We start from the raw sequence: 26,288 nt of genomic DNA, 5'->3' as shown, positions 1-26,288 counted from the left end.
GCAGCTTCAGCTGAGCTGTCAATCAGCAGCAGCAGTCTTATCTGTGGGCCGCAGGGGCTGATGGGAGCTTTGAGGACCTGTTAGAAACCACGTGGCCCTCGTCTGATCTCACAGCTCGTCCTTGTTTGGCCTCAGCTGCATCAGAGCGCCACTTCTCCCCAGGTTCACCAGAGGAAACACCACTGCACAAAATGCTTTTCCTCCCAGCTGCTGCTCTGTGCTGTCTGTGTTCAGGTGAGTGTTTCCAGCCAATCAGGAGCCAACAAAGTCAACCTGTAACAAACACTGTCACACTAACCTTCATCTATCTGTTTGTGTCTCTACAGCACTGGTTACCATGGCAGCAGAACAGCTGACTCAGGAGGATTTAACATTGACCAGGAGAGTTGGAGAAAGTGTCTCCTTCAGCTGTGGAGGGACTGAACAGTGTTATGGGACTGAGTATGGATTCTGGTACCAGAAGAAAGAAAATGAGACATTTAGAGTAATTCTGCGAATTTATACAAATAATTGTGGAGTACACACTCGCTATGGTCACCCTCAAGAAAATGATTTCTTATTTGCCAAAAAACAGAATAGCTGTGAGATGAAGATAGAGAAAGTTAAACTCGATCATTCAGCCACCTACTACTGTAACTGTTATAAGTCTGCTCCCCACAGTGAGAAATGATCCCTGCAGCCTGAACAAAAACCAACAGATGAACAGATGTCAAACAGTGTTTGTGACAGGAAGAGAGCAGTAAACCACAGCCCAGGTTCACAGATTTCACCTCCATCTCAGAGTCACAAACATACTGAGCTCAGGGACGATTTTTATTTACTGCTGTCAGAAATTCAATTCTATTTATTTCTGTTTAAACAGATTTTTCATCATGTTTTAAGATAGAAACAAGAGGAACAGATGACATCAAACTTCCAAATGTAAACAAATGTATCCTCAGTCCCACAAAAACATTTATTCAAAGTGAAAGAAAAACAGATTGTGTCAAACTGAATCAAAGTCCATCCCTCATTCACAGTGTTAATGTTCTCTTCATGAAAACTCTTCCAGCAGCACTTGTTGTTTAACACTTTTCAGTACATTTAACTGTGATTCAAGGTAAATGAGCACATTTTGATTATTTTATTGTATTTATTTTACTTACACTCTGTTTGTTTTAGGTAGAAAACTGTGGCATTGTTTGGACACCACTGTTATGGAGACTAAGACCCCAAATGCTACTGCTGATGCAACAGCTGAAGTGCAGAAATACCTCCATGAACCAAACATCAGCCGACTGGAGAATCCCTTGGAGTACTGGGTTGGACAGAGATTTGTTTATCCAAACTTGTATAAACTTTTTTTTTGGTTGTTTTTCTTGCAGCCCCTGCTTCATCTGTGCCCTGTGAGAGGGCTTTTTCAAAAGCAGGAGAAATCCTCTCAAAAAAGAGGAACCATCTTAAGCCCAGCACCTTGGAACAGCTGCTATTTTTGAATAAAAACAAATGAAAACTTCTTCCTAGTGTCATAAGCACTGTTTTGAAGTCACAAGCACATTCACATCACAACTCCCTCCCTGTTTGTTTCTATGTACATTCCTGTGATAAGCTGCCAATGTGTTCTAAACAAACATTAATATAATATTAAAAATAACTAATATTTAGAGTTTAGCTATTGGTGTCATGAACAAAAGTAATTTATTTATTTTTTCAATTTGAAGCGCCACACACTAGTTTGTGTCATTATCCAGATGTTCATAAGCATGATTACACAGTTACACAATCAGACCAAAACTCTGTCCTGATAGTTTCCACTTTCCCTTTTGTATCAGACATACTGAGACAATATTTGGGATAAATAACCATGGAAACAATTTATTTATTCAGTTTAGAGGTTTACACATCACATCATTGTAATCATTGAGCCTGTTTCACTTGAATGGTCCACTTGATGGCGCAGTGGAGCAAAAGAATTATCACAATGCTTCGAACCATGAGTTGACCAGTTGGATGGAAAGCTTCAGTTCATCACAGGGCTTCATCTCACCATCACTAGTAGCAGAACTGAGATGATTTTACCGGCGGCAGCAGTATGAAGATTGCCAGCGTCCAGTTAAGCAAGGTTTGCAAAATGGCTTCCGTAGACCATCTAGGAGACAGGAAAACAGGGTGAATACAGACACTATGAATACCAACACTGCCATGAGGTCACACACTAATGTGGGTTAGCTGACATTCTGACAAAGGCTGGTTGAGCGCGCCGGTCTTAAATACTGCTGCTTTGATTGCCATCAGGTGGGAGCCCCAGGAGGAGCGACAAGGCTCCACCCAGAGGAGGTGGGCAGAGCCTGTGGAAATTTACTGTGACTCACCCAGCCCATGATACACAGTGATTTGTGCTAATGGAAACAATCCAACAGGAAAGCTTGATTCCTTGAATATTCAGTCCTTTAGGAATACAGTGAGAGCCACATCTTCTCAGTGTTGGGAGAAGCTGCAATTGAGCAGATAAATGATGGAAATTCAAATCCTTCTTAGAATTATAATTCAATTATAAAACACAGCAAAGATGATGATGATGAGTAGAGATTGAGCCAAATCCATGTCGAATTTGTAAATCCATTGTTTGGGCAGCTGGTTGATCCCTCTGGTCTCTCTGCTACAATTTCCAATGGTGACTTTCTGGTATCCGATCATCTGAACTGCTCATCTCACAGCACTGCTGGAAACAAACCCTGAGCATCTCTTTTTTTTTTTTTTTTTTTTTTTTTTTTTTTTTTTAACCTGTCCCGTTTGGTTCTTTTGCCATCAGAATTATTGTCTAAAGGCGAAGAAAGATGCCCAACGGATTTACTTTACCAAATGGACCATCCCAGCCTTGCCGTAATGGTCCATTTGATTCAACTTTTTATTGTTTATTTTATTTTCACTTGCTGAATACGGGACAGACTTGACTGGAGGAGAGAATGTGGAGAAAGAAAGAGGGAAAGAAAAAAACCTGAGAAGAGGGACGGGGAAAAAGGGCAAAAAACAAAAACCAACAGAATAAGCAGACAAAAAATACATATATCGATCACCTGGATCACCTGTTGAGAAAGAAAAAAGAAAGCAAGCAGAAGAAAACGAGAGTAATAAACAAGATCACAATGATATATGAGAATATGACAGTAAATACTAAATATTAAACATTATTGTGCAGCACGTGAGATCGACAGCGCACAGTGTGCTTTGAGGTAGGAGCCAAAAAGGGTGTAATTTGTGTGTGTGATCACCCGTGTGTACACCTGTGAGCATGAACGCGCTTGTTTTTAAAAGGTTCCTTCATGTAATGATCTGCTAGAGGGTGTGGGGGGCCACTGCCCCGACCTCCAGGGCATGAAGCAGGTATGGAGGAGATCAAGACTCCAGACATCCAGAGGCCCCCAGAACACAAGAGACCAAGGAAGACCAACAGAGGGGCAGCCGCGCCACTATCCCAGAAAGAGCTGAGGAGAGTCCCAGATGAGGGGTCACTCAGCAGCCGCGGAGCAGAAGCCAGGGGGGGTTGCAGTGACGTGCCCGTGAGCTCCGCCGGCAGCCAGCTGTGCCTGAGTGGCCGAGCCCCGGGCCGTGAGGCCGAGGGCACCCCATCCCCAAGGTGGCCCGAGCGAGCCCCAGGCTCCAGGCCCCAATAAGCAGCCGCCAAGGAGTGAGCCGGTGGGTACCTGGGCGCCCACCCCCGGAGACAGAGAACCACCAACGCACCGATGTCTGAGGGCGTCCGCCACCGGCAGGGGAAGTGGTGGGGGGAGATGGGCCTCCAAACCTTGGAGGGCCTGAGATGTCCTCAGAGAGGTGGCGTCTGATACCCAACCTGACATATAGACACAGACAAACAGGCACACACAGATACAAACATCTATTCCCACCCTCATGCTCTCATATACAATTGCTCAACACTCACCCAACGTGGAGACAGACATAGAGAGACGCTGTACACACAATCACACTCCCCAAGCGTACTCTAAGCCCCGAGTCTAGGTACCCTTGCCCCTGGAGGGGGAAACTGCACCCAGACTCAGGTGGTGTAACCCTTTTCCCTGCGGTGGGGAGAAGCAGACCGCCCCGACTCCGCAGCAGCAGGGAGGCCCCATACACCAGACCCCAGTCGGACGGCCAACTCTGAGCATCTCTGAGGCTCCAATTTATGCTCTGACAAGAGTTCACTCATCCCGTCTCTCCTCCCTCTGGAAGGTAGTCACCAATCACTGTGTTTACATGAGATCAACAGATATTTTCACAACTGAAACTACATTTGTCATTTAACAGATTGATCAGGCTTATACTTTGATTAAAAACAAAGTTGAGTTACCACCAGTAGATAGGGAAAAATCTCTGTTTTACATCAAGACCAGAAAACTCGGACTAACACATAAGGCTGAATTTTAAATCCTTTTACCCCCTTTAAGATGTGATGACAGGGAAAAGCCAGGGGTTCATCAACTCTCTCTCTCTTACACATCTTACGCCAGAAACTTGTTTTTTATTGAACAGAGATCAGATTTGTGATGGCCACTCTGATAACTTGATGTTGTTGCCCTTAAACCACTTTGCCACAGTTTCTGAAGTACAACTGTGTGTTTAACCCAAATGTATTTATAACCTCAAGTTCAGCTCTTGAAGGTCTTCAGCTGCTCATGTTGCAGATCCACTGTGAGCTGAAATTCCAATGAAGCTGTTAGAAAAATCAAAGTGATGTTTCAGATTAGTCAATGAGCTCATTAGTTAATAACTGTGTAAGATGGTGTTATGGTCCCCCGATCCTCTGCTGCCTACCCACCATCTATCTTTCCTCCCTCTGTTTTGTATCTTTGTCTCTCTGTGAGTGTGGCATTTGTGGTGTGTGTGATGTGTGTCAGTGGGGTTTGGCAGTTCTGCTGGTTCCTGCTCCTCCTCGGCTGGAGCACCTGCAGTAACTGATAATCAGTCCAGCACATCAGTTTGGAAGAATTTGATGTGGATGTGTCATATTGAAAACTGTTAGAGAAGGAAATTTTTTCCATTTTAAACAACCCATAGACAGTCTCGTGCCAGTCATTTAGTGATGGAATTTTCACACTTTGCCATTTCTTAGTAATAGTCTTTCGGGCAGCCAGACTCAGAATACCATATAACAGCTTGGACATTTTATCTACATTTACTGAGTATAAATATCCAAACAAAAGTTCATCCCAATTAAAGGGGAGTTGCATACTAAGAATAGTCTGTAACTCAGAGTGAATCAATACCCAAAAAGTGTTGATCAATGGACAAGACCAAAACAAGTGGAAGTGTTTTATTCCTTGGGCCCCACAGTTTCTCCAGCAGCTAGAGTAATTAGAATAATGGTTACTTTGTGCAGGTGTAATAAAAGACGCTTCCAACCAAAACATCTCCATATATTAGAACTAGAAATTCTCCACTGAAAGGCACACTGCTGATACCAGATGTCATTTGAAATTGCCATATTTGTTTCCCTTTCCCATTTTTGTTTAATGTAGATAGTATTCAACTTCTTAACCTCTTGTAAACCCTTGTACAGTCTAGAAATCACCTTGAGGCCAGGATCTGCATGGTAAGCCTTGGTAAATATATTCAAAACGGGAAGAAAGAAAAAAATATGCTTTCTTGGGTATAAAGTTATGTAGATGATGCCCAATTTGAAGAAACCTGAAAAAATCTGTATTGCTTAACTGGTATTGATCTTTTACTGATTGGAAGTCCCTAAGATTCCCCTTATCATAAAACATACAGTATGCTGTTAAGCCTTGTCCTACCCAGTTTTTATATCTCGCATCTAACTTACTGGGTAAAAAATCAAGATCATAAGCGCACCATCTTAAGATTCTGGTCTCTTCATTCCAATCATTCTTGTTAAGAAATTGTAACCAAAGTTTTAAAGGCAAGTTAATCCATTGGTTTCCTTGATTACTGTTGGGTCTAACTCAGACCCCACTAATTCTAGAGACTTATTCCCGTGAAAGAAATACAAGTCAACAGCAATCGATCGTTTTCACTTGCAAGGGAAGTATCGTCTTGTGTCTCACACGAAAATGACCCCCGACGATGACCTCCTCCTGCTGCCTTTTATTGAGACACACAAGAAGTAACGCCCACATAGTTCTAAGACAAAGCTTTGTATGCCATGTGTGAATTTCTATATGTAAGTAGGAATGTGTGTGTGTGTGTGTGTGTGTGTGTGTGTGTGTGTGTGTGTGTGTGTGTGTGTGTGTGTGTGTGTGTGTGTGTGTGTGTGTGTGTCCTCCTGCTGACCAAAGGGTCGTAACCGCAGGAAGCTTACATCAAAAGACCTGTGATAACACACTTCAACCTCGCACCCAGAACCTCGAGAATCTGGGGAGGGGGAGAGTGGAATTGTTTTCATCCCACAGTTAAACTATATAGAGATGGATGGTCAAGCATAAAAATGACAAACATTTATCAATTCACTCTAACATTCCCTCCTGTTTTGTGATTTTTATGCTCCAAATTATTCCTATGTAGTATATTGTTAGCCATGCACCTCTTGCTTGACAATTTCAGCGCAGGCGTCATTTATACACAGACTTCTGTCATATCATTCATTTCAGTCAATTCATACTGTTGTAAAAGTACATAACTAACAAATGTATCAGAAATCATCTTAGTTCGCATTGATCTTATAAACTGTAAAATGCATCCTATACATAAGCAAATCAATGTCAACAGTCCAAAAACAGGAATTAATATTTTCAAAAGAAGATGCCACCAAGGACCAGACATCAACCAAGCTCTCCAGCCTCGTGGTGCATCTACTCCTGTCGTGCGATTCATTATGTATTTCTACAAGTAAACAACTGAATGTAACAGTCAAACAAGAAGAATCAACATACTCAAAAATCATATGTCACTACAATCCAACTGTATACAGACATAGACATTCAAACACATCAGTTGACTTTATCTTTTGTCCATGTGGCTCTCAGCTAACTTCAAAGCTGTAGCCTGGTCAACACCCTTCTTTATGACTCCTATCAACCCCCCAAAGTATCCTGTAGGGGTTAGAGTCAACTGGTGAATTATCTGCTTTTTACAACTCATCTCCTGTCCTGTTGTCACCACAGGAAAAGCTTTGTAAAGGAAATTGGATCAAGGTGTTTTGATCTTCTTGGCTCAAAGCCTCAACAAGCTTATTCATGTAACTCAGTTCATGTAAATGTAGACAAAAGGCTTCTCTGTTTACATCCTTCTTGCAGAGGACACAAAGAATAGGTGATGTTGTACAAATTCCATGATAAATCTCCAACTTGGACTAATCCATTGGCCTTCATACACATAAGTAACTGGCCTGTTTCCAGTTCGTTTAGCTGTTCAATATCCTGCAGCAAGTCAGACACTTTGAGTCAGACTAGCAGGTCTGTCGTACCAGAGCAGTTCACCGTCCCAGCTACTGGTGAATCAACCGTCCATTCAGGTTCAGAAGTTGAAAAGTTGGCAGTGTTCCACATTTACTCCTGGATGTGTTGCTAAGGCAACCAAACAAACTGTCTCGCTCTCAGTGATGCTATATGGCCACAGTCCAGAAGAATGTGTAGCCAGTGGCATCACAAGCATAACCATTGGTCCTGTTCTTTATGTGAGCGGTTGTTCACAAACTGCCATCAGTAGTTGTTGAAAACCCGTGCGGGTACTGGGTGTAGTTTGCTCTGTCCCAGTGCGCTTCCTGTCATCCCACTCCGGGTCCACAGGCACAAGAAGGCGCACAACACATTCCCAGCCAGTCTAAGTTGGGTTCAGGATCCGTTGGTTTCTTCACCAGGATTGAGACGAGGGGCCCTGGAGGCTTTCCCCCCCCTTTGTACCGCTGGCCTCTTCACCATCACCCAGAGTCGGCCAGAAAGCGTGTTACCTTCTTGCAGTGCGCTTGATGTATCCAAGTGTTCCTTTCAGCGATCTTCACTGCTGTGGTCGTCGTCAGCAGCATCCGATATGGACCTTCCCACCGTGGACTGGACCAGCACTTCCTCTCCATGGCCTTGTCCACATCCAATCTCCAGACTTCAGACTCTGCTCCTGTGGAGAACAGAATCATCTGGCAGATCATTTGTTCTCAAGACTTCTTTATTGTTAAACATTTTTAAAGCATCTAATCTGCTAATATGCTCTCTCTCTTCTGCTTTTCTATCATCACTACAGAAGACTAGAACTCTAAATGCTCTAACATATATAATCTCAACGAGTCAGACCATTCTCTGTTGGAGTAATCCTCATGTACATTCATATACATCTTAACTAATTCTACACAGTCTAACCATGTCCTTTGTGGGTGATATAAACAATGATGTTTTAGTGTTATTCCTAGATGTTGTGCTATTAATCCAATCACTTCATTTACAAAATGTGAACCATTATCACTAAACAATACTCATAGTTATTACAGTTGGACAGCTCTATAAAGTCCATGTGAATAACTTGAAGTGGGTGACTGGGTCTGGGGAATTTCCCTGTCTTAAGTCTCAAATTACCCCAAGAATTATGCTTGCAACATATGACAAATGACCTGCAACTTTTTTTTAAAAGGTATTTAATCTTAAAGTATAAACTACTCATTATCTCCCTCCTGTTGCGACATGGCAAAGCCCATGGCGCAAAATAGCAGCAGTTTTATACAAAGTCTAAGGCAGTATTGGTTTATCACACAGATAACAAACACCATCCTGCAAGCTCGCTCCTTCTGTAAGTCACAACTGTTTTCCTGCAGTAGGTGAGTGGCTATACACGTCTGCCAGTGCATCCCGCATAATAGGCAACGTCTGCTGGCGTTGCACTGTTAAAATGTTAACAACATGTTCTCCTAAAGTTGCTTCGTTTGCGATCTTATCTGCAAAAGCATTCTCTAATGCAACCGAATCTTTCCCTCACATGTGTGCTACACATTTACAAACGGCAATCCTACTGGGTAAAAACTCTGCCTCTAGCAGATTTTGCAAGAGTTTGGCGTGTTCCACAGGTTTCCCTGTAGGGGCTGTCACACCTCGTCTCACTCACTGTACTACAAAGAAATGTAATGTAGCAAATGCATACTGGCTATCAGTGTATATTGTCACATCTTATTTCTCTGCAGCTTTACACGCTTCCGTTAAAGCTACTATCTCTGCTGCTTAAACAAATATGAAACATGCTAGTTGTCCTGCACAGATAACTTTCTCACTATCTACTACAGTAAACCCTGTTTTAGTCTGTCCCTCTGCTGTTTTAAAACTCAAACCATCAACAAACCAAACCTTTCCCTCAACAAGTGGCACATCTACTAAGTCATCCCTCAGCTTACTCTCCTTCTCTACGTGGTCTCTACACTCATGAGAAGTGCCCTCTTCTCTCGTTGGCAAAAGGTTTGACGGATTCAGAATTGTGCATCACTTTATGGTTATGTGGTTGTGAGAGTAACAGTAACATTAAAGACAAGTGTCTTATAGGTGACAGAAATGTAATTTTAGTCTGCAGTAGTAAACATCCACCTCGTGTGGAACTAACAATGTCAAAAGGGTGAAATAAACTATTTGCTGAAACATTGTACAGCTGAAGCTGCTGCACATACTGATCTCACGCATGGAAGTAAAGCACAAGCAACTAAAGCTAATCTTTTAGGATAGTAAGTTACTGGCTTCACTTGTGGAAAAAGTGCTGTTAGTTATTTCACAGTCACCTGGCATTTGTGCTGTTCACAGAACCACAAGTCCATCGCTGGACCTCCTCTGCGCTGTCACTTTTTGGAGCCTGGCACGCTCCCTCAGGCTCTCATGTTCCAACGCTGCTGAAGATTTTTAAGGCAGAGCACGTCGTACACCTTAGTTGTCTTCCTCAACGTCAACGTCGAAAGTCTTTCATCTTATTTAGGATTTTGCTGTGCAGAGTCTCCTCATGACGATCTCCTGGAAGCCCAGTAGCACAGCTCTCTGTGCTGAAGGTGTTCTCCGATCCTCCTGAAGACTCTCTCCAGGTCTCAGCTTCCATCTTGTGGACGATCCTCTCAGTCACTCCTTCCCGTCATGGCACCTCACGACATCTGCAAATTAAAATAACACTCCTCTCGCCACATGGCTTCTGCCATGTGTCAACTCCTCAATGAGACATGTACAAGAATGTTGCACAGTCTCCCTAAAACAATCTCCAGGGTTTGTCCCTTGGAGCAGCTTCACTCCAACCTGTAACCCTGTATAAAAACACATTAGTCAGCAATTAAATGTTTAGCTTGCTTAACTCCTGGCTCCATCCAGAGCCTGTATCCTAGAAGACAAAGTCTTAAATTTAAAACAACTTCACACTTGCAACTAACTGCAGTTCATAAGTGTAATAAAGTATTCAACATCACAAAGACAAGTATCATGTGCAGGTTTCCTCCAATCATTAAATCACTATTATTACCACAATTTGTCCCAAATCATCAATCATCCCAATTTATTCCACAATTTAATCGGTGACTTTCCTTAAGTTTGTCACTCCACTCATTTTATCACTGTGAGCTCAATAGTGGCCAGCTAATGAGCCCCATGTTCAACTATTCTGTAACCACTGCACATCTGTTCAATTGTCACTTGTCTGTCTGTGCTGAATCCTTTACAAGCACTCTTAAAGAAAAACAAACATTAACACACAGTTCATCCTGGTGGTCAGGCGTGGGCCATCCAGATTCCAGAGATGCTGTAAAAAGGTCATAAAGTTAACACTTCGCTGTGAAAAAAAAGTAACACTGGTTTCAAACACAATATATCCCACACTGTCTTCACTTCTTCCCTGTAACTTCATATTTTCTCCACAACACAGTGTAATTTAATCATCAACACACAGCCTGTAACCACAGTTTTCTTCACACAAAATCTCAGTAATCCTGTGATAAAAAAAAACATCATTAAGTTGTGCCCTGCTATAAATCACATGATTGAATGACATGATTAACCATCTGCTGTAAAAAGAAATGTAAATATTAGCGCTGCGCAGTTGGATACACACTTTCTCACAGTCATCTCTGTGAGCAACACAAGGTAGTGAATAACACACCAATGGTGAATTCACAGACACAGAAAATTTTAAACCAAAAAGTTAAATTTGCAGAGTTCACATAGTCATGTGACCCAAGCTTCCTCCTGTGGTCTCCTTCTGCTCCTGCAACAGAGGCACACACAGAGATACATCCACACCTTTGTCAGGTGGGGGTTAACTTCACACAATGGTGTTAAGTCAGTCAGTCTTGTCAGCTTTTGTCAGTCAGTCTATTTTTCCATTTTTTTATTTTCTGACAGTAGAATCTCTCGTGACGCAATAAGTTTCAACTGCCAGCACTGACGTCATTTCAAAAAAAGGAAAAATAATTTAGACTGGATTACATCGCCAAATCCTTTTTGGCAGGGACTTGTTTTCTAAATGTCCCAAATATGTGGCTTTCTCCCAAGCCCATTTTAATTTTTTGGAGAAACTCACTTGCAACAGCTTTCTCGACGACGAGTCGTGTAACGCTTCTGTTCTAATCGTGCATCTCTGCTCAAACGAAACTTTCAGTCACCATGAAAGTAACAAAATAAAAAGAAATAAAATAAAATAAAGGAAAGCAAAGGAAAGAAAGACCTTGTTAAGTCATGACACGTATTCTTCATGCCAGGGGGATAAATCGTACCAACCCAATTGGCAGGCTCAACTTATTAACAAAAGACAAATCAACAGCCAGTTTAATCTCAAACATCCATCCAATCACACACACACACAACATACAGCATAACCCTGTTGTCTCATCACATAATAAGTTTCTTCTCATGTAACCAAATGTGTGCCATGGTAAAACTTCTTCACACACCAGAAACTCACAATCAGCTCACTCAGCTCACTCATTCAAAACCCTCATCAGCATTCTGTTTTCCTCTATAATGCAGTCATCTGTCCTCCTATAATATTCAGTCCACTAGTCCATGTATAATTTTCATCTTACTAGTGACTTGGACAAGATGACAAACAGAATCTCATGCTTAAGATGCTGTCCAGTCTTCAGGAATATGATTTATTGTATATATGCATGTAGGGTTAGTATGGTTAATGCATTTTCTGTATGTTTTTTGTGTTCCTCTCTCATCACATTTTCATTATTCTCATCACTGCTTAAAACAACACACATCTCGCTCTCTCCTTTTTTTTTTTTTTTTTTTTTTTTTTTTTTTAAACTGTCCTTTCCTCCGAAAAAGGAAAGTAGCATTACAGTTGTTTCAGGCTGAGAAACACCAAACACTCTTCGTGCTATCATTCATCCACACAACTATTTTATTTCTTTTTGTCCACTGAGCAGGTGACCTGCAGAATCACGTCTGCACCAGCTGGATACCTTGTCACACACACCGTGACGTCAGACACACGCACACTCGCTTCTGCTTAGAGCACAATTTCACTTCATTCAACAACGATCCACACACCACGTGCTGCCCAATAAAAAACTTTGCAGTGTATTTCATCCTCTTTCAAGGCAGACTTAAACACCATGTTTTTTCTTTTTGTTTTTTTTTTTTGTTTTGTCTGTTGTCAAAGATGGATATGTGGTTGCAACGTTTATGTTCACTTTCTTTGCTTTCTCTTTCCTCTCTTTCCTAGTCTGTATTGGACTCAATGCTGCTCCTAATGCCTCTCCATACTCAGCGTTTAATCTGTCTACCACCTCTGCTCTCTTACGCTCTTCTCTGGCTAACATTCTTGCTCTTTCTAATGCTTTTCTACGGTGTTGTTCTAGAGTAGTTTCAGTGGATTGAGCTGTGGTTTCATCCTCAAGTTTCACAACTACTGCTTAATAATATTGCTCCTTTAACATTCTGTGCTTCTCTTCTCTTTTGAACCTGCTCCAGCCACAACTTAGCGACAGCTAACTGCAATTCATTCCTCTGCTTAGCTGTCCCTGTTTTACCTGCTGCACTTACAGTTATTCTTTCTACAAGCATTTTACACTGAACTGCCACTAATGTCCCTTCAAATCCATATTTCTTACGCCAACAAGCTACATACTGCGTGCTGCCCGATGAAAATTTCTCCATAAATTTTACATCCCCTTCTAAGGCAGACTTACACATTTCATTCTCACATAAGACAACAATCAGCCACACTCACGCAGACCACGTCTGGCCCGCACACACACACATAGGCCTATCGCTTGCGTCTGCACGCACAGCTAGCGCTCTCTGTTGAAAACTCTCAAACGCCCCATATGGCGGAGAATTCAACCGTCGGACACTCTCCAAACGCCCCAAATGGCGGAGATTCCGAACGCTCCTCACGGCGGAGCTACCGAACCTAGGTTGTCTCCACGCCCCAAATGGCGGAGAAGCCTGCGTCTCTCTCACGCGGCTAGCGCGCTCCCGGACTCACGTTTAACGTACAGCCCGTAGCCGCTCTCTATTATTTTAGGTCCACGTGCGCTCTCGTGACCAGCGCTCCCGTGCCTGCGCTCAACGCAGGGTCACGTAGCTGCTCTCTAAGGCCTTCTGTACTTACTGTTCATGTTGTTTTCGTTCAGGGGAAAAGTCTCTGGTTCCCGTCAATCGCCATCCATCCCGGGGGGAGTTCAGACGCAAACTTTCCGGCCTGGTGACAAAGTAAAGAAACCAGGGCTTTCGTCAATCGTCCCAGACGTTGCGGTGGCGTCCTCTCCCTCTCCTCGCGGTGGATGCGATGTGTTAGGATCCGGCTCTCGAAGGACCAAATAAATGTTGGGTCTAACTCAGACCCCACTAATTCTAGAGACTTATTCCCGTGAAAGAAATACAAGTCAACAGCAATCGATCGTTTTCACTTGCAAGGGAAGTATCGTCTTGTGTCTCACACGAAAATGACCCCCGACGATGACCTCCTCCTGCTGCCTTTTATTGAGACACACAAGAAGTAACGCCCACATAGTTCTAAGACAAAGCTTTGTATGCCATGTGTGAATTTCTATATGTAAGTAGGAATGTGTGTGTGTGTGTGTGTGTGTGTGTGTCCTCCTGCTGACCAAAGGGTCGTAACCGCAGGAAGCTTACATCAAAAGACCTGTGATAACACACTTCAACCTCGCACCCAGAACCTCGAGAATCTGGGGAGGGGGAGAGTGGAATTGTTTTCATCCCACAGTTAAACTATATAGAGATGGATGGTCAAGCATAAAAATGACAAACATTTATCAATTCACTCTAACAATTACTTTGTTTTTTAATAAGTGTCACGTCCCCTAAGCTTGCCTGAATTGGAAAATCTGTTGAGGCAGCTATTTCTATTTCTTTCCATCTTGCTTGGTAGTCTACATTGCACCAACACACTAGGGTCCTCAGTTTAGCTGAAACATAATAATCTTTCAAACATGGGAACCCCAACCCCCCTTTATCTTTAGCCAGCTGAATAGTTTGGTACTTAATTCGTGGTCTTTTCCCCTGCCATATGAACCTAGAGATTATTTTGTCCCACTCCTGAAATTGTTTATCAGTTATTTCAACTGGGGGTGTTTGGAACAGATAAATCATCCTAGGCAAGATATTCATTTTGACTGTCTCAATACATGACTTGAAATTTAAAATTGGTATTAAGTTCCATCTTTTAATATCCTTTACATTAACTTTTAATTATAAAAGTTAATGTCTGAGTCTTCGATATATTTAGTTTATAACCTGATAGTGAGCTAAAGGTCTCCAGAAGTGATAACAGCTTGGGGAAGGTAATATTTGGATTTGTCAAGTAAATCAAAATATCATCAGCAAACAAGGAAATCTTATGTCCTCAACCCATGATCTTGACTCCAGTAATATTAATGCTTTGTATAACACTTTGACTCAGGGCCTCTATGAAAAGGGCAAAGAGTGGAGGGCGAAATGGAAAACGCTGGCGTGTACCTCTCTGTAGATCGAAAAAATTAGAAAGCGCCCCATTGACTTTGATTCTTGCCCTTGGTGATTTGTATAGTGTTTGGATGATCATGATAAACGATTGGTGAAATCCAAACTTGCCGATAAATTTGTATAGAAATTCCCAATTAACGCGATCAAAAGCCTTTTCAGCATCTAAGCTCATAAGGACCATCTGAATTTTATTTTTAACTACATAATCAATAACATGTAGTGTTCGGCGAACATTATCTTGCGTTTGTCTCTGCTTAATAAAACCAGTCTGATCCAAGCTAATTATCTGAACAAGAATATTTTCAATTCTTTTGGCAAGAATGTATGTAAATATCTTATAGTCCTGGTTAAAAACACTAATAGGGCGGTAATTTCCACAGTCAAGCCTGTACTTTCCTTCTTTAGCTATTAAGGAAATAGATGGCTCATTCCAAAACAGGGAGCGCTTTTAAAGACCTTTTATGACTCTGTGGTGGCATCTGTCATTTTTTACAGTGTTGTATGTTGGAGCAGCGGTTTATTCAGGTCCTGAATCCTCATTCCAAGACAGGGAATGAGGATTCAGAGAGGAAGAGGTTGGATAAACTCATCAGGAAGGCCAGCTCTGTTCTGGGATGCACCCTGGACCCAGTGCAGGTGGTGGGAGACAGAAGGACTCTGGCCAAAATAACATCTCTGATGGACAGAGTCTCCCACCCCATGCATGTAAATGTTGCTGAACTGCAGAGCTCCTTCAGTGACAGACTGCTGCATCCTCGATGCATGAAGGAGCGTTTCTGCAGGTCCTTCCTCCCTGCAGCTGTCAGACTGTACAATCAGAACTGCTCCCAACAAACATAGAGGTTTACATCAGCGCTGTAACTTACACTATTTTATCAACCGATTCACACTATAACCAGGGTTTTCCTCTTATCTGTTCAATTTTATTTAATTTAATAACGGTACCGTACTCTGTTTTTTGGTAATCATTGTCCTTCATGTAAATATGTAAAACATGTGTATGTTTCCATTCTGTGTCTTGTGTAATGTTTGTTTGTATATGTGTCTTTCTTCCTGCTGTTATACCCAAATTTCCCCTTGTGGGACAATTAAAGGATTATTCTATTCTATTCTATTCTATTCTATTCTATTCTATTTGTGTTCCTACTAGGCTGCTGGAGCTGATTGAGGCCACTCAATACAACACTGATGATTCCAGCAGACATGCCACAGCACATTTCAGAAGCATCCCTGAAGCATCTCTTTGCTCCGCACCACTAAAAATAACTCTGGCTCTATTTTTTACAGAAGCCCCATCAAGCTGCACAAAACAGAGGAAAATGTGCAGGACAGAAGAAACAGCAAAGGAAATCCTGTCAGTGTTGAAAATAGAAGAGCCTGTGCAGACCAACATGTTTCACTTCTAAAATACAGCAGGTGTGGTTTGAAGGACGCAACAAAACCACATCAGAAAGACATCAGAGACTCATCACATCACTCGCTGGATTCACTGGATTATTTTTCTTTCACCATTGTTTGGAACAAAGAAAAACAAACTTGACTGGTTTGTGTCATTATCGTGCTGCATGGCCCACTTTCTCCTGAGATTCAGTTCACAGACAGATGTTCTGATAGTTTTCTTTAGAATTTGCTGCTATAATTCAAAATTGATTGTGTGATTAATGATGGTGAGCCAGATGGGCCAAACCATGATACTATCAGCAGCATGTTTCATTGTAGTGGTGGTATCATTGATGGGATAAATGGACTGGTGCTTATATAGTGATTTTCTATTTTCATGTGGACTAAAGTAGTGGACTGACCAACAGACTGACATTAACATCAGAGCCGTGCTGCTAGTGTGGCTAAAAGAAAAGAGAAGAAGAGACAGTCATGTTGATATGAACATTAGAGAAACACATTGTCATGATCCTGGGTCATTTTGACCCAGCGTTTTGTGTTTCCTTGGAGTTCACTTTGTGCCTTGTGTTTATTCTGATTTTGTAGTAGTTTAGGGTTGAATCTGGAGCTCAGTGTTTATCAGCCCTACCTGTGTCTGTCCTCGGTGCTCTGTTCATGTCCCCGTGTGGTGTTGTAAATCAGTCAGTTTGTTTCCTGCTTTACTTTGAAGGCTCGTGTTCTGGATTTCCTGTTCTATTCTGAAGGTCTGTGTCTGTTGTCATTGTGTTCAGCTTGTGTCCTCCAGTCATCGTGTGTATTAGGATCAGCTGTTGTCCCCTCCTGTGTGTGATTACCCGATTACCTTGTGTGTGTATATTTAGTGGGTGTCGGTCTGTGCTCGTGGTCGGCTCGTCTGCGTTTGTCTGTGTAGTCTGCGTTCTCTGTGTCTCTCCGCATTCTCCGTTTCATATGACTTCAGGTTTGTGATTTAGTTTATCCCAGTTTAGGTCTCCTTCAGTTAGTTGTCATGCCTCACTGCCTGTTTGCCACCCTGCCACTCCTGTAAATAAACGTCACACTCTTCATCAGTCGCTTGCTTGCATTTTGGGTCCTCATTCATCCTCAACACGACTGCTGCCCCAGCCGTGACAGTACGAGCCGACCAAACATGGACCCAGCAGCATCCGCATCCTCCCAGGAGTTTCGGGAGGAATTAATCGACTCTGTTTCACGGTTGATTAACCTATGGCTCGAACATGAGGGAGGGGAACTTAACCGCGCTGTAGAAGCCAGGCTACAGCAGTTAATCTCTACTCACCCCTGGCTACTGGACTCTCTTCATCCGCTCGCACAGGACTTCATTCTGAACGAGCTTCACCTTCACCCTTCAACCGCTACCGCTTCCCAACCCAGCCCGGCGGCGAATGTTTTGCTCTGCCCGCCGGAGAATCTGCGACCCGGCCCGCCGGATGTGGAATTACCCGGCCGGTCGGTGCTATCGCCAAGAAGGAAGCGACGTTCACGCCACCGACGCCCATCGCCAAAGCCGGACCCCGAGGCTTCTGAGTTGCCGGCTGCGGTGAGTAAAAGAGACAATAACCACGAGCTTTCCGGTTTAAGGACTGTTTATTCTGGGGCCGTTTTCTGTGCAGCCAGTAAGGACTATGGTGTTTTCCCTGGCTCACCTGCAACAGTCGTTTCTAAGAATGTGTTTCCAGGAGCTCAGTTAGCCGCCCAGCAGCCCCCAGGAGCTCAGTTAGCCGCTCAGTCGTCACCTCCATCACATTCAGCCTCACAACCCATAGCTCGGTTACAGTCACAGCCAGACTTACTGCAAACTATGTTACAGTCCATTTCCGAGTCTATAGCTCAGTTGATAAAAGAATCATCAGCCTTATCATCAGCTCAGTCTCCAACTTCGCCACCATTATTGTTCCAACCTTTACTTCAGTCACCCTCACTTCAGCCACCTATTCAGTCGTCATCTTCACCTACTCCTCCTGTACAACAAGCTAAGTCGATCCAACCCGAAAAGAACTGTTTTTCATCTGTTCAGCCTAAGCAGAGAGACAAACAACACAATATTGTTATCAGTCCTCTAAAGCTGGCCATTTCAGGAACTGTGATGCACTTCAGGGCCTCCCCAGAGGCTGAGTTTCAGCCCTCAGCGCACTCTGGACCCCTGAAGGCTAAGAACCCAGCTGAGGGCTGCACCCGGCTGTCGCTGCCTGAGCAGGGCCAGTGCTCCGCGCAGCCGCAGTCAGCCATGTGTGTGCCAGGGGCCTCTGTGCCCGCTGGTTCAGTGACTGTTTCCGCTGGAGGGTCCGAGGGACCGCTCCGGCCTCCTGTCTCAGCTGGAGGGTCCGAGGGACCGCTCCGGCCTCCTGTTTCGTCAGCTGGAGGGTCCGAGGGACCGCTCCGGCCTCCTGTTTCGTCAGCTGGAGGGTCCGAGGGACCGCTCCGGCCTCCTGTCTCCGCTGGAGGGTCCAAGGGACCGCTCCTGCCTCCTGTCACGTCAGCTGGAGGGTCCGAGGGACCGCTCCGGCCTCCTGTCTCCGCTGGAGGGTCCGAGGGACCGCTCCGGCTTCCTGTTATGTCAGCTGGAGGGTCCGAGGGACCGCTCCAGCTTCCTGTTTCGTCAGCTGGAGGGTCCAAGGGACCGCTCCGGCCTCAAGTGTCGTCAGCTGGGGGTTCGGGAGAACCCAGCCAGCCTCAGGTGTCGTCGGCTGGAGGGCCCGAGGAGCCCGTCCAGCCATCTGCCTCGTCGGCTGGAGGGCCCGAGGAGCCCGTCCAGCCATCTGCCTCGTCGGCTGGAGGGCCCGAGGAGCCCGTCCAGCCATCTGCCTCGTCGGCTGGAGGTTCAGGAGAACCTAGCCAGCCGCCAGCTGCAGCCTCAGAGTCTTCATCCTCGCCAGCTGCAGCCTCAGAGTCTTCATCCTCGCCAGCTGCAGCCTCAGAGGCTTCATCCTCGCCAGCTGCAGCCTCAGAGGCTTCATCCTCGCCAGCTGCAGCCTCAGAGTCTTCATCCTCGCCAGCTGCAGCCTCAGAGGCTTCATCCTCGCCAGCTGCAGCCTCAGAGGCTTCATCCTCGCCAGCTGCAGCCTCAGAGGCTTCATCCTCGCCAGCTGCAGCCTCAGAGGCTTCATCCTCGCCAGCTGCAGCCTCAGTGGCTTCATCCTCGCCAGCTGCAGCCTCAGTGGCTTCATCCTCGCCAGCTGCAGCCTCAGTGGCTTCATCCTCGCCAGCTGCAGCCTCAGTGGCTTCATCCTCGCCAGCTGCAGCCTCAGTGGCTTCATCCTCGCCAGCTGCAGCCTCAGTGGCTTCATCCTCGCCAGCTGCAGCCTCAGTGGCTTCATCCTCATCAGCTTCACCCACGCCGTCGCCTGGTCCAGCTCCGGCTTCATGGTCGCCTGGTCCAGCTCCGGCTTCAGCTTCGGCGTCGCCTGGTCCAGCTCCGGCTTCAGCTTCGGCGTCGCCTGGTCCAGCTCCGGCTTCGTTTGACCCAGCCTCCGCCTCGGCTTCGTCTCCGTCTGGTCCAGCCTCCGCCTGGTCCAGCCTCCGCCTCCACCTCGGCTTCAGCCTCGTCTGGTGCAGCGGGGGCCTCCACGCCTGCGGGGGCCTCCACGCCTGCGGGGGCCTCCACGCCTGCGGGGGCCTCCACGGCTGCAGCCGCAGCTTCACCCACGCCTGCAGCCGCAGCGCTGCCGTCGGGTTCCGCAGCAGCTCCGCCTTCGCCTGGTCCAGCTTCTGTTCCGCCTCGCCTCTGCTGGCCGCTTTCCAGGCCTCTACGTTGGCATCATGGTCGTCGAGGACGGCCTCCAGATAGAACTCGCCGCCACCGCTGGCTTCGCGGCCAACCTCCGGACTTGCTCTGCCGCCGCCGCTGCCGTGTGCACGGTCGGCCGCCTGAACTGTTTGCCCGTCGCCGCCGCTGCCGTGTGCACGGTCGGCCGCCTGAACTGTTTGCCCGTCGCCGCCGCTGCCGTGTGCACGGTCGGCCGCCTGAACTGTTTGCCCGTCGCTGCCGTGTGCACGGTCGGCCGCCTGAACTGTTTCCACGTCGCCGCCGCTGCCGTGTGCACGGTCGGCCGCCTGAACTGTTTCCACGTCGCCACCACTGCCTTCCACATGGTCGGCCTCCAGAGATGAACTGCTCTAGGCTCCTGAGTTGCCAGCCTCTGGGCCGGCCTCCTGAACTGTGTTTTGGGACCCTGTTCTTGAACTCCAGTGTGTGTGTTTGTGTTTCGGACGGTTCCTGTAACTCGCTGGAGCTTCTTTTGTTTGGTGTTGGTCCCTCCGTCCTGGACCCTCCGCCGCCCGCCCTGGGTTGGTCGTCTGGTTTTGTTTTGGGCTGTCGGGAGCCAGCCCTTAGAGGGGGGGGTACTGTCATGATCCTGGGTCATTTTGACCCAGCGTTTTGTTTCCTTGGAGTTCACTTTGTGCCTTGTGTTTATTCTGATTTTGTAGTAGTTTAGGGTTGAATCTGGAGCTCAGTGTTTATCAGCCCTACCTGTGTCTGTCCTCGGTGCTCTGTTCATGTCCCCGTGTGGTGTTGTAAATCAGTCAGTTTGTTTCCTGCTTTACTTTGAAGGCTCGTGTTCTGGATTTCCTGTTCTATTCTGAAGGTCTGTGTCTGTTGTCATTGTGTTCAGCTTGTGTCCTCCAGTCATCGTGTGTATTAGGATCAGCTGTTGTCCCCTCCTGTGTGTGATTACCCGATTACCTTGTGTGTGTATATTTAGTGGGTGTCGGTCTGTGCTCGTGGTCGGCTCGTCTGCGTTTGTCTGTGTAGTCTGCGTTCTCTGTGTCTCTCCGCATTCTCCGTTTCATATGACTTCAGGTTTGTGATTTAGTTTATCCCAGTTTAGGTCTCCTTCAGTTAGTTGTCATGCCTCACTGCCTGTTTGCCACCCTGCCACTCCTGTAAATAAACGTCACACTCTTCATCAGTCGCTTGCTTGCATTTTGGGTCCTCATTCATCCTCAACACGACTGCTGCCCCAGCCGTGACACACATCATGGAGCTGAAATATGATCCTGCTTCCTCATTTGGACTCATTCACCTCAGCTGACACATTCAACAGCAGACAGGTTTTTGTAGCAGTCTGTCTCACTGTGAGAGGATAGCAGCAGGTGGTACTTCATCTTTGGCTCTGGAACTAAACTGTCTGTAACAGGTAAGAACAAACATTTATTTTCCTTCAGTTGTTTTATTGTAGAAGCTGAAAATGTGTTTAAAGTCAGTTTCTGCTGCTTCAGGCTTTACATGTTAGTTTTTTCATCATTAGTAGAGAATTCATCTGCAGCCATTGTTACATAAGAAAAGCTCAATCTCTGAAAACATGTTTAAATCTCAATGAACAACTAAAGTTATTCTTTATTTCTGCAAATATTAGTGATGTTACAAATATTTAGGATTTGATCATCTCAGTAATTCTGCACCATCTGCTGGTTTTTCAACACAAGATCATATTTGATCTTAAAATTAAATTAATATAAATTAACAAATATGGTGTCAGAAAATATTTGTTTTATGTTGAGGAACAAATATTTTTTAATAATCAAACATTTATGTAGCTACTTCAAAAAGTGTCTTCTGGTAAAAAATTTTTTTATAAAAACAGATACTGATTAGAAAACTCAGAAATGATATGACATAAAAATTTAGGATGAATATGACACTGTTAAACGCCAATATGTATTTCTGAGATGAAGTCGTGTGTGTGTGTGTGTGTGTGTGTGTGTGGATTTGTACGTGACAATAAAAAGTTAATAATACTTAAATTTTCCAAAATACTTTTCGATACAAATTTTTATTAAATATAATTTGTCATATAATTTGTATTTTATGACTAAAAATATCATGAAGTATATCATTTTATTGAAAACGTTTTATTCACCATTTCAGTTTTAGTGTTTTAAGGTTGTTGCTACAGTTTTTCATTTGAATAAAAACATAACTTAAAATAATCACTGCATTATTTTTCCAATTTTTACACAAAAATATTTAAGAATTAATAAGTCTGAAAGACAAATATGGTCTTTATGGTAAAATATATCAAAGACAAGAAAAATGGAAATTTTATCTGCTGACCTGAATTTTGGGAAATTATACTTTATTTTATTAATAGTACAAAACAATATGAATAAAGATTAATTTATTTTTGGGCAGAAGAGTATCTCTGTTAGAACTCGTGTCTAAGGACTAATAAGAAAAATACATTTTCACTTGTATAAAGACTAATAATAATAATAATAATAATAATAATAATAATAATAATAATAATAATAATAATAATAATAATAATGGATTGCATTTATATAGCGCTTTTCACTATATAGCGCAAATGTGTATATATTAAAATTGGACTGAATTAAATTTCTATGAAACAATAACAAGCAACAACATGACAAATTAAACTGAAATGAATTTAATTTGACTTTTAAAATCATGTTGAGTGTTCCACATGTGAGCCATGATGACATGAGGTGATGACTGTGTTTGATATGAAGCTGAATCCAGTGTATGTAGTGAACTTTGTATTGATGAGTAGTTTAGTGATCAGAGTCCATGTAGTTTCCAGGATCAGACTGAATGCAATGCAGTGCTGGAAGCTGCTGCTGACTGTGTGAATGTGTGTCTGTGCTGCTTGTTGCTGCTGTCAAACTTCAGATGAGCAGGTAGTGAAGCCCGTGGTGAGCGTGTACCCAGCAGCATCCAGAGCCCACCTGGAGGGGAACAGCTCCCTGCTGTGTGTGGCCTCAGCCATGTTTCCTCCTCTGGTCCAGTTCTCCTGGAAAAGACAGAAGAAGAACGGCGGAGAAGCGGAGGAGCTGCCCCCTGCTGAGGGAGAGCAGCTGGAGCTCAGAGAGTCGGGACGCACCATTGCCATCAGGATGGTTGATGGCAGTGATTCTGACACATATAAATACAGCTGCTGGGTGAAGCACGAGGGGGGCACAGTGGAGGCCCAAACACAACAAGGTAATGAAGGCTTGGTGACTGTGTTCAGCAGTGATTCAGCTTCATGTGGAGATGCTGTCAAAGAGAGCAGAGGAGCAGAGGACTGACATTTCTCACTGCAGCTCCAAACATTTGACTCCTTTTCTGTTTCAGAGGTTCCAGCTCCAGCAGCCTCCTGTCCTCCAGAGAGAGAGCCAGCAGACCTGCCAGCTCTGCAGCCAGCTGACTGTAAGATCACCTGCTGCCTCTCTGCATGGACAGCTCCAATGTCCAATGAGGGAGCTGGAACAAGTTTAGGGAGTCAGTCTTAAAGTGTCACTAATTGATCAAATCTTCATCCAACAAGCTCTGATAAAGCCACTGTACACTAGCTGCTCAGCACCAAACAGCAGACAGACCATAATATGTCAGAGATCAGTTTGTTAGCTGCTTGTGGAGTTCTTCTGCCCCCAAGTGGACACAAACACTACATCAATTCATCCACTTGAAGAAGAAGCTGTGACTGTTTCTATTTGGACTTTTTCTCCTTGATGTGAGAGGAATAACCCGACTGTCTGTCTGTCTCTTTGTGTCTGTCTGTCCTTCAGTGTCCTTCCAGTCTCAGTGCAGGGTGAAGCTGCTCTGCCTGCTGTACACAGTGCTGATAGTGAAGAGTCTGGTGTACTGCTGTGGACTCTCTCTGCTGATGATCCTCACAAACAAGGGAGCGTCCACCAACTGCACACATGCTGACTGACTGTTTTCTGCTCGCCTTTTCTCACCATCAGATTTCCTCGAGTCAGCAGTCAGAAATGTAAACTAACTTCTGCTCCGTTCAATGTTTCTTTATCCAGCATTTGACTTTTTCAGATGTAAAAATCTTAAACCATCCAATATATAAAATAAGTATTGAACACATCACCAATTATTAAAAGTAAACATATTCTAAAAGTTATATTGATATGAATTTCTCAACAGATGTCAGTAACAACCTGTTCACAGATGCAAAGAAATAAATCAGCAGACTTTCATAAATTAGGTTATGTATAATAATAAGAAATGGGAAAGTATTGAACGCACAAAGAACAGGGGCTGCAAAAAAGTATGGAAAGTCATGTCACCACCTGAGATGTATCAGTAATTAGAAATCAATCCTGCCACTTATCAGCTTGTTCAGCTCAACTGATGGATTATAAAAATGTGTCTCATTACCAGGGTGTTAAAAGTGTTCATAATTTCAGGTCTGTCACAGCACTTAGAAATATATTTATAAAACTCGACTTGTTCAATGTTTATTTTACCAGCTGTAATAAAAGTGTTTGATGTGTTTGTGTGTAAAGCATAGATTATTTTTGTTAAGTTATTATTTTTCAGCTGTGTAGGAAATCTCAGTTAATGCATTCAGATCTCACCATAATACAATAACAGTGTAGTTATTTGTTTGAAGTAAAAATAAAGATTTGAATTTTCAGAATGTGTCTCTCATTTTTTCTGTGATACATAACCTGTGTGACTGCAGCATTCACAGATCATAAACTTCCTCTCCTGCAGCAGACGGGCTGTGTGGGTTTCTGCTCTGCAGCCTCCACACCGTTAGCTGTGGCTTTTCACTTTACAGTTTTTTACAGACGCTAGGACACATTTCTCAATACTTAGGTCACTTTTGCAAAACTCCTCACACAGTGAGCACAACAGAACTCTATGTGGGCTAAACTGAGGATCAGATAGATATTCAACATCTTTCCAGCTTTTCCTAATAATCATAAATGTGTAAAAATTTTTATCAAATGTGTCATTGATTAATCAGCATAATTATTCAGACTAGTACAATTAATACAAAAAATAAAATTAATTTAATTAATACCAGCGCAGAGAAACAAACTCAAACAAAGAACATTCATCAATTTGATGATTTAACCAGTGATGAATATTTATTAAGTTCACCCACACTGTGCTATAAATTCTGTTGATATTAATATTAATATTTAAATCAGTGATATTTTTTTAAATATTATTTTAAATTATAAATTCATTGACCTCTAGTGATGCTTTTAAAGAATTACTGATTTTAAAATCTTAAATGTAAATATAAAATATATTTTCCTAATGAGATTTACTCCACACAGCTTTGTGTTTTATGTCAGGGTAAATAAAATATGAATTATCTGATTATTTACTATGAAGTGAAAAAGACAAAATATGAAACAGATGTTGTCATGGAGGAGTCGACTCAGGCGCAGACAAAACTCAGACGCTCGATGGCGAAGAATTCAGTGAAGTTTATTACAGGAGGTTCGGTGTGACGACAACGATGAAAACAAACATGAACTAAAGGCGAGAGCCTAAAAATCGTCTCTGAGGTAAATAACTCATTTACAAGGTATCACGTATCACACCACGCTGTGAGATGCTGTCAGCAGCACTGAAGGAAAACACTATGAACAGTGTTGAGACGACACCAGTCTCTCTGATCCTTTTGTCTTGGCAGAGATCACAGAGATGTTTCCAAGTAGGCCTAAATGTGTATGTAAAGGTGGATGACTGCCTACTGCAAATGAAATCTAACCATGGGTACAAATAAATGAAGCTGAAGCTGACGTAAAACACAGCCCTGTTTTTATTACTGTTTATAGATATTATAATTGATGATCATCATTTTGAATGATTCTTAAAAAGGGTTTAATGAATCCTTCAGTCTGAAACCAACTTGGAACAAAACACATTAGAAGATGTGAGAAAGAACCACAGTGTGCACATATTTTAAACACACAACCGAACCACATGTGTTTGTTTAAAAATCAGATTTCACTGTAAATATTGTGTTATGTTCTTTGTCTAGGCGTGTATTGAACACAACAAGAAATTGGCCCACTCCCGCTCCACCAAAGCAAGAACACAAACAGTAGTATCTTTTAAAGTGCTAAGCAGCCATTTATTTGCTTCAGCATTGGGCAGTGCCAAAATTAACAAACAAAACTCCCTAATGGTCCCTATGCTTTCCTACACAAATGAAAACCAAACAAAAGACAATTCACTTACCTAACTTTCTAAATGAAAAACAGGAGAGAACTCAATCAACCAAAATGGTTTCTCAC

At 43.6% G+C, this 26,288-nt stretch overlaps 1 protein-coding gene across 1 annotated transcript; it reads left to right on the top strand.

The window, feature by feature from the left end:
- The first annotated feature begins 55 nt into the window (after positions 1 to 55).
- LOC134617425 (immunoglobulin lambda-1 light chain-like) lies at positions 56 to 24,599 on the top strand. Its single transcript, XM_063462668.1, has 6 exons — positions 56 to 234; positions 327 to 645; positions 21,381 to 21,427; positions 22,924 to 23,235; positions 23,368 to 23,442; positions 23,802 to 24,599. Exons 1-6 carry the CDS (start codon positions 192 to 194, stop codon positions 23,948 to 23,950), a joined length of 945 nt encoding a protein of 314 aa, XP_063318738.1. The 5' UTR covers positions 56 to 191; the 3' UTR covers positions 23,951 to 24,599.
- The last annotated feature ends 1,689 nt before the right edge of the window (positions 24,600 to 26,288 follow it).

The sequence above is a fragment of the Pelmatolapia mariae genome, linkage group LG18 (genome assembly GCF_036321145.2).
Source record: "Pelmatolapia mariae isolate MD_Pm_ZW linkage group LG18, Pm_UMD_F_2, whole genome shotgun sequence".
Taxonomy (NCBI): domain Eukaryota; kingdom Metazoa; phylum Chordata; class Actinopteri; order Cichliformes; family Cichlidae; genus Pelmatolapia; species Pelmatolapia mariae.
Note: the sequence above shows the minus strand (reverse complement) of the source record. Positions and strands in the feature narration are given on the sequence as shown.